Source organism: Aquila chrysaetos, chromosome 23 (genome assembly GCF_900496995.4).
Source record: "Aquila chrysaetos chrysaetos chromosome 23, bAquChr1.4, whole genome shotgun sequence".
Taxonomy (NCBI): Eukaryota; Metazoa; Chordata; class Aves; order Accipitriformes; family Accipitridae; genus Aquila; species Aquila chrysaetos.
Window position 1 is genome coordinate 19,757,921 of NC_044026.1, and position 12,470 is coordinate 19,770,390.

A 12,470-nucleotide genomic window follows, 5' to 3' on the forward strand; every position below is an offset into this window, starting at 1 on the left:
CCAGCTTGCTTTAATTGTTGCCTTGGATGGTTTATTCTTTTGCTTGCTGCATGTAGGTTAAACCACAAAGGCAGGGCTTCCTTCTGTGTCCGTCTGCTCTAGTGCTATGATAATTTTATTTTGACCGGTGCAATTTCCTGAGAAAAACAATTTTTAAAAAATCTCACACAGGGCTTGGAGAAATTGTAACTTCTCATAATGTTTATTGCTAGCAAGTATCTTTAGACTTACACAGTTACACTCCCCCCCCCCCCAAATATTTCCTGCAAATTTCTTTGACAGATTATTTTACCCTCTTCCATTTCCTTCCACAGACCTGAAAGGGGTATACTTACATACACCTGAGTATGTAAGGCATACCAGTTTGAAAGCTTTCTAAATACCTCAGTATTATCATAAACAATAGTAAAATACTTTGAAAGGTCATATAATCTTTTGCACTGACTACAGCTAATAATCTTATTCCTGATACATCTGTTCTTAATAAACTCTCAAAATAAAGATTCAGCACCTTCCCCATGCAATATATTCCAGGGCATATTTTTTTCTACAATTAAAAAGTTTTCCCTAATGCCCATTATACAATTTAAGGCCCATGTAAAATAAAAATTTATCCAGGGTGCCTACTTCACTAACTCTTTTTGATACTTTCCTATTTCCTATTCAGGTTGCTAATATAGAGGGAGTAAAACGTCCAAGCAAACAACATGAGATGGGGATAAACACATACGAGTGTTTATTTTCAGGTGAGTTTCTACATCGTAAGCCAAATCTATCTAGGGATGTGAAATCAAAACTATAACTCTCTCAATGAAAAAATGGGACAAAACCAAAATGAAACACAAGCAGCCTGGAGATAGTAAGCAGAAGTGTCCATTTGTAATTTCATCTTTACCTTCTCGTCTGTTGGGGTGCTGTACATCTACAACACATTCACATTTGTCACTATCCCAGATCCATCCGTTATGGCACAGTTTGTTGGTAAACGGGCATCTAGATGAAAAAAAAAAAAAAGATAGGAATTAAAAAAAAAAAAAGGAGCATCAGTGTAGTCATTTGGTAGAACGAGCCTGCTAGTATGCTGGGTCTGCCACTTGTACTCCATGAAGGTAGGGGATCTGTGTGCATTACTGCTGCAAACAGAAAACCTTGGGACTGGATGGCTTTGCTGATAGGGCTGAGCTGTCTGGCTCCCAGCAACTAGACAGAGCAAGTACAGCACGTATTTCAGATTACACCCTTAGGAAACAGCTACAATTTCGCTGCTTCACTTTTCCATAAAACAGCCCTGTGCTACCCAGGGTAGTCTTTCTCTTACAGTATTCATGCCACATAACTGTATTCAATTTTGCCATGCTGCCAGAAAGTGCAGCTCCAGTTTAAATTTGCCCATGCTTAAGGAGGTACTGTGGACTGTTTTCAGGGTGAGAGGGGCCAGTTTGACTTTTAGGCACTTGGCTCTGGGAGGGGAACTCGCAAACTGGAAGAAGGCTGAGGTTCTTCTGTATTTGTGTAGGAAGAGAATTCAGAGTGGCTAGCAGGCAGAGTGTGGGCTGGAGTGGCTTTGCTGAAATGCCACCTCTCCCCCAGATCAGATGTGTGACCGAAGGGCAGGTATGGGGGCAAGCCTACCTGCAGGGCTAGACAGAGACATCCGAGCTGACTTCCAGTGAGTCACTCAAGCTATCTGTGTTTCTAGAGTCTTTGCTAAATTAATGTAGCCTGTTCTCACCAGGACTACAGGTTATTTTATACCATATTTTGGAGTTAGGTGTGAGATCGCTTTTCTCCAGCCAATGAGCCTGACAGATGCAAACCAGGGCTGGGCCAGAAAGTTAAAAGCCACGATTCACGTTGATTCTGACCTGACGTGCCATGAAGTATGGCAGAGGGCTTAAGCCTTGAGCACAGCACTCTGTGTGCCCTGGCTAAATAATGCATGAGCAAAGTTGCTCGTGTCAGGTTGAAAAAGTCTATGCACACATACCCAAATAGCTTCAGTGGAGCATAGTGCTAGTATGTGCACTTTGAGTCCCCGCTCGAGCACCTAAATGTCTTAGTGACTCCAGATGCTGCTGAACCAGCCTGCTGTTTGTTGGATTCTGGTGTCCATTCACTTATAATTCACCAGGTTTAGCTGAAGCTTTCTAACCCTGAGTGATAATCAAGTTATTTGGAAAAACTGTTGGGATAACAGAAAGTGAATGGACCATTATAATGACCAAATCAGAACAAAATAATTTTCATACTTTGGACAACAAAACATGTGTAGAAATTTGTAAATGAGGGAACTTACCCATCTTCTTCCGGGTACTGGACAGATCTTCGTATGATGGCATACTGATGGCGCTGGGTATTTGATAGACACTTACAGCCTGTGTGATTGGCAATTTTGATTGGCACGGGCTCAGGAACACTTGTCAAGGGAACTGAGATCTCAAAGAGCTAGGTGGGTGAAATTACATTTATTTTTCAGTTTCCATTATACAGTTAATATTTGGAGTTTTAAATCAAAACCTCTTATTCTTTGCCACCATTTTTCCCACCCTTGCTCTTTTCTAGAGATAGTTACCATAGGTATAAATGAGCAGGTAGGCACTGAGAGTTTTGAAGAGTAAGCAATGCCCACCAAGGTAGGAACTTGCCAAAACAGTGGTCTCAATGCTGTATTGCCAGCTATTAAATATCCAACACCATTCAAAATTATTTGCAAACACACTCAAAAGCCTCTTCTGGATGCTAGGGCCAAATGGAAAAGATGTAGGTGTTGGGAACTTTGTTCTCAGTTATATCAGTTGAATCTCAACCACTGATGGAGACGGCTGTTTAACTGTCCTAGGGTATAATCACAGCATGCATCTTTAGGGGCCTAACTTAACCTGCACAGCCTCCTCAGAGAGGGAAGAAACAGGAGGAAACAGAGGAGAGTTCATTCTGCTTCAGCTGGGTTCCTGCAAGGAATCATCCTGAAAACATCTCTCTGTTGACTACAGCAGGAGCCTAAGGAACCAAACAGACTACCTTCAGTGCATCCAAATTGTTCAGGATGATCTCTGAGTAGCCTTGTGGGAGCCCTGGTTCCTTGGGCAGCTACGTGAGCTGTTGAAGCGACCCACACCCCCTCTTCCCCCCCAAGCCAGCTTCCTTCCCATGGAAACCAGAGCACAGGGCACGTCTCTGCCTGCCAGCACGTCTCGGCTTAATGCTGCATCCACATGCAGGGGCTGAGAAGTATTCCTAAGCCAGACTGCTTAGACAAGTAAACTTAGGTGTCACAGGGTCTAACCTGAGGTGGAATGAGCATCCTTCAGTGGATATTTTATACCAAGGAAAAAAAAATGCTTTGACTAATATGGGAGTAATTCCATTCATTTTAGAGGAGTAAATCTGGACTGATGGTGGTGTATCCAGGAGTGGAACTTAGCCGGGGGCTTTTGAGGGAATGGTTATTTTGAAGGATGCTAAAGGAATGTTACACTCTGGAAAACTGCAGTTTTTCAACAAACTTAGGAACTGCTGCTCCAAAAACACATAAATAAATAAATACTTTTTAGCCTGACCTAGCTCCCTGAGCTGATCAGATGTCTTGTGTGTGTGGCCAACGGCTTTCTCCTTCTGGTGTGGAATGAAAGCAATTAATGAACATTGACGCAAGAAGGACGGGCCCTGATTTACTTTACTCCAGCTATATTCCAGTACAACCAGACATAGTGGAATTACATTCCAACAAACCTGAAACAAATACAGAAGTGAATTGGACCTGCTCCCCATGAGGACTTCAATTTTCTTTTTAAAACAACTGCCCTCGATCTTTGTTTTGATTTAAAGAAAAGACTTTCTCATAAGTAGAATTTAATATATTACTCCAAGTCAAAAGGTGTTATCAACTATAAGGAGGGCTGCACAAGATGAAGATTAATCAAGCAGGAGCAGTCTCCTGTGCTCCTTCTGTAGGTGTGAACACAGATGGTTTCATCTGTAGAGCTGACTGAAAGTACTAAACTTGGAGCCCTGCTCAGTCACCCACTGGAACAAGATATCTCTGTACATAGACACTAGAGGGAGTCTACAAAAAGAAGCTCTCTAGCTGCTCTCTTTATGGTCATTTTTTTGGCACTGGTCCTTAAAACTCAGATATTTGTCGCCTGTTGCACCTGAGCAGTAATTGACTACTGGTTTAAGCCTTTCTTTCTGGGACATTCAGACCGTGAGGCATTCAAATTGAGAGCATCTGGATTCTCCTGCTGAAAATGTCTCTTTTTTAGGCTTGCAAAACTGCATATCCAAAATTATTAGCCAGCCTTTTTGGCGCTGATGGCAATTTTGAAAATGCAGCACTTGGACTCCTGGCCTCACACAGCAAAATTTCCCAGAGTTGCTCTTAATCCTTTGGTGCAGAGGATTCCCATGAGCCAATACCCACACGAGGTCCCAGGTCCAAGTAGAGATACATTAAAGAAGGGTTAAACTCCCTAACATTACATGAGCCTGCAGTCACTTTCTCAGGGCCTGATTTTCCGTCTCTACACACAGATACCCATTTTTAATAATGCAGCATGAATGTAAAATGCTATTGCATGTGCCTGCATTCTCTCTGCATGGATAAAAAATTAATTCTTCTGTTTGTTATGGTAGTGCAGACAGATGTTTCGTAACAGGATCTCAGAAACCAAACATCCTCTTTCCCCTCCCTTCTTGGAGAGCCAGGGTAAAAAGAAAGCAGATGAATAGCCTCATTTACCGTTTTCGACACATAAGTTGTACTTGTATTCATGCAGCTCAGACTCTCCTCGTTGCAGCAGCCTCCACATCTGAACACGTTCACACAGGGAGGCTTGAAAAATTTGTTGGTTGTTGTACCCAGCTCTTTGGCCACTTCCACGCAGGTTTCCCTTGGCACGCATTGAGTCTTTTGCCATTCCTCATCTATTACTGGAGAAAACACCATTTTTATGAGCAATCATGGCAAAGTTGAACTTCTGATTAGTGAGGCAGAAGCATTATATAAATAAAAATGAAGTGCTGGCAGGCCATTTGCACTTACTTGGATCAATCTGCACTTGCTTGGATTGATCTAAGGACCAGAGAGTCTGAGAGCAAAATTATCCCAGTAACTTACACCAGCTGCACTGGCAGAGAGGTTGTTACATTTATCCGCCTTTAGCTTTCAACGTGGATGACCAAAATCTGCGTTAATTCCAGTGGGTTAAGTAGAGCTGCATTGATTTCCCCTAGCTGAGAGTCAGTTCCATGGTGTCTGTCTGACAAAGGTGACCCACACCATGTTCTCCTTTTCTCCAGGGTAGACCTCCTTATTGTCATTTTATCCTCTCTTTGTGTGTACCCCACCGCGGACTCAGTAAAGCCTGGGCCTGACTGCAAAAGCACATTAATGATTAACAGATTCTGGTCAGAGGGCATTAATACTCCTACTGGATGTCAGCCAGCGAGCACCGTTTCCAAAATGCCTAATGAAATCCAAGACAAACACTCTCACACCTCAGTACCATCAGGGGGTTCAAGTTTGAATAACAGGAATATGAATTCAAGCATGATTTATCTATTCAAAACACCGTGGCATCTTTCAAATACTGAATTGTTGTAGACTAGTAATTTATTTTAGACTGATCTGTCAAATTCTGACTGTGAGAAGGAATAATGCTTTAACTAACTGAACCAGAGGGAGAAAAAAGTGACATTTACATAGTATTATCTCGAGTCTTGTTAAGAGGTGACCCTGCTTTTTTTGGCTTTTGCTTACTTGATTCAAGTTATGGAATTACTCAAGAGTCATCAATGCTTATGCTTTAAGTCCTTCTTAAAATTATGAAAAACATTTTTTCTGTCTGCCCCCCTCCAGCAGGCTTCTGAAAGATTAAAAGTAACTTCTATACTACAAAGAAAATTGCTCTCTCTTCTAATGAAGTCCACGTCCCTACTATTGTGCAAGCAGTGCATACATTTAAAGGGAAGTTCTGAAAGAAAAAAAAATAAATCTGGAATACTTTTAATCTACATGCTATACTTTGTCTTCAGATGAGCATTTATTTCTCTCTTTCCTACCTGACTTTCTTTTTAATTTTTTTAACTTTTTCTTCTGCTATATTGAAATCACTTTGTTTATTCCTGCAAAGTCCTTCCCCAGGGTTGATTCACTCCACTTCCCAGTCATGCAAAAAGTACAAGAAATAAGAGCTTGGGGTCCAAATTCTGATTTTACACATAAATTAAGAGAAGAATCACTAAAATAAGTAGAATTTTCTGGAGTCATGTTAGTCTATCAAAACAGCAATCTAATCCTAGGCCTTAAAATAGAAAATAAAGTGTTTGCCAAACTCTTTAAGGTATGTGTGTGTAATCACTTCAGAGGTCACTTCAATGAGTGTAAGTGGTGATGACCTTTCCAACTGCACACATCCTCACTTTTTTAACCACTTCTTTAGCAGAAGGGCTGTTATAGGAAGGGGCCAGTCAAAGAAGCGGGTGTCACATTTTGTTCAGAAGCACCGTGGTCACCCCGATCTGCTCGGTGAGCAAGCACAGGGCAGCTGCTGAGAAATTTGGCTCTGACACAGACTCCAGCTTGAAAGTGCTGCAGTCCTAGGTGAGCTGAGCTGCTCCGAGGGGCCTGTGGTTAGATGAGGTGACACAAGCTTTCAGTGAATTAATTGTTAAAGCTCTAGAAAGGAGGAACAAAGTCCTGAATTCACCCTGCTTGGAGTTCGGAGTGCTATGGAAGATGGTCTAGCAGTGAAACAACGAGGAGCCTTGACCCAGCCTTCTCATCAAAACACTTTATTAAAACAAAACAGATGCCCTTGGCAAAAAGGTCAATGCTTAATGACTGGAAAGGGTGTGGGAAAGAAATACATGTTTATAGGCCTGGTTTTTTTAAAAGGAGCTTAAGTGCCTTGAACATATTAAGATATTAGAACAAAAGTAGTTTCTGTCCTGGAATAATTCCACTTTGGATGGAAGAATGGAGAGGATGACCCAACAGGCTTTTTTTAACTTAAATTTCAGTGGCTTGACTTTGAATGAGAAAGCTGACATCTCTGTGTCTAGAGTTAGACTTTTAAAGGGAAAGTAGGAAGCGACCTAACAGCTGTTCCAAGCAGAAAATTACATCTATATGACTATAGTCATCTGACTTTATTACCTGAACAGTTACATTAATCTGCCATTGAAAAAAGCCCATTGCAACATGCGCTGCCTCAGTAACACTTGACAACATCCTCTGTTGTCTTGCTGTTTTGATAAAAGGAGCATTTTACTTTTTCAGAAATGCTGGTGCTCACTAAATGAGCAATAGTGAGTAGAGAATTACAGCATTTGACACTGGGTACTACTTCTAATAACTCTACGGATTGTTAGTGTTGCTGTGTAGACTCGTAAAGGTATGTAAACAAAATGTTTATCATTAATTAAAGCCCTCTTAATTGTTCTTCCAGTGTGCATTGGATTTAGCTTCTTTCTGTACAAAATTTCTATGAGAAGTTTAAAACCATGCCTGTGATATGCAAACCCTTTTCAGACTGGCACTCATGTCTGCATTTCTGTGCTGTGGCTCAGAAAAGCAAATTAAGGCCTTTGCTCAGCCATAATTTAGCTGAGTAATGGTGTGCAAATGTGGCTGTGGTTATTGTAAAAGTGGTATTGGAACAGGATCAGCAATATCTGATTTCCCAAAAGGAAAGCAATATGATCATATCACTTCAGGGTAAAGACTGAACAGAAACGAATAGCTCAGTCTGTCCTTCTTAGGCTACAGTGCAGCTCTGCTGTAGGATATCCATTTGCTAGACCAAAGTATAGTAACTGATCCTTTATTTTACATCTATGAACATATAATGCCTCTTGAGGCTCTCACCTACAAGGCAAGATATTCATTATTGCTCCAGATAAGGGAATAGATTGTGATTCCCTGCATTCAGGTGTTGGGTGGTTGTTTCAAGATCTACTTCTCTCTGGAGAGACTTCCTCAAATAGATTGAAATTAGGGCAATACCTCCTTCCTCTGCAATTCCCACCCAGACACTGCTGCTGATGCAATGCCTTATATCACAGCACACCTAATAAAAAAGGGATTTCTATGCCTGCAGTAAAGCTGATTTGTTTCTCCCTGCAAGCAAACTCTGAGATTTAGCACAATGCTGCTGGCCGGCCCCTCGGCCAGTCATTCTGACCTGTTCTTTGCAGATTGACTTCCCCTCCTTTCTGTGGACTGACAAATCCATACGTAATACATTTTCCCTTCGGAGAGTATACAGAGAACAATAAGCCTGATTTGGCCACAAAACAGGGAGGTGTACTCAGGCTGTTGCCTGACGTTTTTTCATACAAAGTCATTTTCTGTGAATGCGCTGTTGTTTCCAGTAAGGGTGTATTCTAGGAAACCCCTGGTACTTCACGCTTTACTGCACAAGAATCAGTGGTCCTGAAGCCGTGATCAGACTCAGCCGCAAGCCTGTGCCTACCTTTCAGTGTATCGATATCATAGAAAGCAGCAGCAAATCTGGTGGAGCGATGTGATGCAGAGCGGGAGTCTAAACTGGCCAGACTCTTGAGTTTCAGTCTGCATTTCCACAGCTTCCAGTCCTCAGAGTGAGTGATGCGAAGCAGCTCTTCCAGGCTGGATGCTCTCCTGATCTGCTGTTCTGACCGCTCCAATGCTGACAGAGATGTCCTCTGGAAGGGAAGGGGGAAGTCAGAAAGCCAGTACCTTTACAGCCTGTCCCCAGTGTAGCACATGGAGCACTCATACAAAAAGGCAGCACGTTACTGAGGACAGCCAACAGTACCTGGGAAAACAGGAGCACACAGAGATGTCTTGGGCTTTGGCAGCACCTGGCACCAGACTGACCTGCAGGATTTGTGCCCATATAAATTGGGAAGGGGAGATACGCACTTCCTCTCCCTTTCCATCACAGGCCTCAGAGCTATTTGACAAGTGTGGACTTTACTGCATCCCTGGTCCCCAGGGAACCCGGCAGACACCGATCGCATCGCTGCTGTGCCTGAGCTGGCCAGCCATGCCAGCGTGAATCCCGGGTCACCCCTACGGACAACCTGACTGAGTTCAGCTGGTGAGCACAACCCAGGTGCCTCCGCGGCAGGCCACCTCGGGTGCCAAAACTCTGGTGCCAGCCGTGAGACACCACTGCGGGGGCAGGCGATGCAGCTGGAAGCTGCCCTGAATACGCCGGCCCATCCACACGGCGGGCAAACACAACATTCAACGCGCTGCAAAGCGCAGGATGCATCTGCCATTTCCCATCCTGACCACCGTCTGGGTCGTGCCCAAGTCAGCCAAAGTGGCCTCAAGTCCAGCCTCAGCGCTGTGGCTATGCAGCAGTGTGAGCACAGCCATCGCATTTTCCACCCGCATGACGTACATGACCATTATCCGCTCCCACGGGAGAACGCTCCCTACAAACGCCTACCCCATCAGTTTAAAGTTGTAACTCACTTAAAAAATACCCATTTAACAGAAGCTTAATATTGCACAGCACCCCATAACAATACTGGTCTCTTTGGCTGCTGCTGCTTTCCAACATCTGTGTTTGTGCCTTTATCAAGGCATTGAGTATTTCTTGCCACTGACTCACCAGATCTGCTGAAAACTGTTGCCTCCAACCCAAGTAAAAGGTTATCTTTGTAAATGTCTGTGTTGCACTGGGCTGGTGCTCTCAGCTGTACTCTGTGGTCATGCAGTTGACTGTACTTTTTGACTTGCAAATAAAGGGCTGCAGTGCCAGTGCCAACTGTCATAAATAAAACGCCAGTTCTTAAAAGCAAAGCTGAAGTATAGGAAGCTGGCGATGCTGCGTGTAGCAGCTTGCAGTCTGAACCAGCAGCAAGCGAGTGCTCTGTATAGGACTGGGGAAGGGGTAGGGGAAAGGGTCACCTATAAGAGGAACATTTTTAGATGAGATCTGAAAGTCAGGCACTGAGCGCATCTGTTATTTGTTATTAAAACATCTGTGGCATTTATTTTGCAATGATACAGATGTTAGCCTGTACATACGGGCCAAGTTCGTTTTTGGGTAATTACCTTCCACTGACCTAAAATTCCCTATGTAGTTAACTCAGGACAAGTTATTTGCTCTTCTTTTATGCCCATACAGAACACTACATTGTGCTCTAGCAAGCTGCCATGTTTCATTATGGAGATGGCTCTTTTTCATAGGTGAATGATTTCTCATACATTTCATATGTGGTGAAAACTGGAAAGCCCATCTTGATACTTATGGACAAATAGCTCAGAAGGAATGTGAATACTTAGCACCAGTAACTGAATTTCAAGACAGTTTTACAAACAAGCTACCCAGAATTTTGCTGATCTAGGAAATCTGAAATTCAGCTTGAGGTCAATGCGTCAAGACTTATTTGTTCTAAGAACCGCAGCTTACATTCACTCCCATTCACAAACTGTGTCCTTGACCTTGCAAAACATGCGAGTGTAGGACCAGCACTGGCATGGTAATGGGACCAAAGATACTAAAACCAAACTCTATTAACCATTAACAAGACTTTTTTTCTCTCATTGCAGTAAAAAGATGCTCTAGCTGAATCAACACCCAAGACTTCTAAACTAGACTGAATTTACAGAGAACCTGTAAAATGAGATGATGGTATTCTGTAAGTTAGAAGACATATGCCTGCACTTCTTGTAAGAGTCAGTAGTTTGGGACTAGCTTTTCCATTTCTTTTAGTTAAATATCATGAGTTTTTATTAATTATTATTACGTGAGGAAAATAAGTTTTAAACCTAAGATGAAAGAGTACAGAAAAAGCATACATGCCTCTTCATGGTAAGCAAAGATCTCTGGGTTTATCTGAAGCAAGAATTTGTAAGGATTTTTTTATTTTTAAAGCTATAGAAGTTCCTTAATGTGGACTGAATACACTGAAATTAACTAACTTTGTACCTTCACAAGTACTATGTATAGAAAGAGGAACAAGTTTTATGAGTAGAAGTCATTTTTATACCAAAAACATGCATCTCCAATAGGATTTGAATTCTGGTAATTAAAAAAAGGTACCTCTGATATTGATGCATCATAGTGGCATTGACAAAGCCTGCCTATGTGTGCAGGTTGTTCCTCCTCTTACTGGTTTTCATATATTGGAAATTGGAGAAGTACAGTCAAAGGAAATGGAAGGAGTAGTGCTCATTACAGAATTACCTCTGCAGTCATCAGAAATGTATCCTAATTAAGTAAACCATGATCATCCAAAACTCACACAGAGCCCTTGGAACTGAGTTATCACTTCTCTGTCGGCTCCAGCCCTGCTCAGCATTGCCTGGGCTATTCAATCCTGAAGTGAGTGAATCTGTTGCCTCTACTCTCTTCATCTTTCCTAATGCCCATCCGAGCTTTGCAGTCTGACAGGATTACCAGTTGCCTACCATCACAATGGCAGAATAATTGTCTTCCTTCTTCTTATATTTGACGTCTTCCTGGATGGAACAGATTTTACAGCTGACTTTGTAACTTCTTCACAGGAGTCCCTATCCAGTACAGAATGTCCTGATGCCCTTTCCTGTAAAAACAGCATTGAGATAAAGGACGGTCTCTCCCTCTGAGCATTCCTGACACCAGGCAAGGTGGTGAGCTGAAGGCACTGCTAGCTTTTAAGGGAGGGCTGAATCCCAGGTAGCTGTAGATTTTTACAGTGTGGATGTCTATTTTGTCTGTGAGCTAGTCACTCTCAGCTCCCTCTATAGCCGAGAGAGAAATAAAGACACTTTCAGAGCATGATTCATTTGAAATCACACAGAAAGTCTTTCTGCTGGCTGTCCAGCAAGCCCAGGGTCACCACATCACAAGAGGTATCAGTGTGGTGGATCTTTGGTCAAACAAATCTCACCACAGCTATCTGGGGTATAAAACATATGAAGAGAAGCACCTAACTGTGTTCCAATCTACATAAATGCCTGTTTTGGGTTTGCGTGGCGAGGTTTTTTTGGGAGCAGGGTAGGGTCCGCAGGGCCGGCTCCTGTGAGAAGCTGCTGGAAGCTCCCCCGGCTCCGAGCCGGACCCGCCGCTGGCCCAGGCCGAGCCCGTCAGGGACAGTGGAAACACCTGTGGGAGAGCAGATTTAAGAGGGGAAACCTGCAGGGAGTGGGGGATTGGGATGGGAGAGGAACCCCTCTGTGGGTACCGAGGGCAGGGAGGAAGGCAGGAGGGGATGCCCCCGCAGCCCGCGGTGAGGCGGCAGGCTGTCCCCCCCAGCCATGGAGGGGAGCGGAGGCCGCCCAAGATGGCCGGGGCTCTGTGGTAAAGCCCGCGCGGGAGCAGGCTGGGACTGAAGGACTGCAGCCCGCGGGAAGGACTCACCTTGGAGAAGTTCGTGGAGGAAGAGTGTGCGGAGTCCTCCTCCCCCTGAGGAGGAAGGAGCGGCAGAGACCAGGTATGACGGACTGACCCCATCCCCTGTTCCCCTGCGCCGCCGGGGGGAGGAGG

At 43.6% G+C, this 12,470-nt stretch overlaps 1 protein-coding gene across 1 annotated transcript in view; it reads right to left on the reverse strand.

The window, feature by feature from the left end:
• Positions 1-12,470, reverse strand: part of VEGFD (vascular endothelial growth factor D) — a 31,767-nt gene that overhangs the window by 3,719 nt on the left and 15,578 nt on the right. The window contains exons 2-5 of the mRNA XM_029999255.1: positions 8,478-8,688; positions 4,742-4,932; positions 2,297-2,445; positions 896-993 (exon numbers count right to left, since the gene is read on the reverse strand). Coding sequence (XP_029855115.1) covers positions 896-993; positions 2,297-2,445; positions 4,742-4,932; positions 8,478-8,688 — 649 coding nt within the window. The remainder of the gene's footprint in view (positions 1-895; positions 994-2,296; positions 2,446-4,741; positions 4,933-8,477; positions 8,689-12,470) is intronic.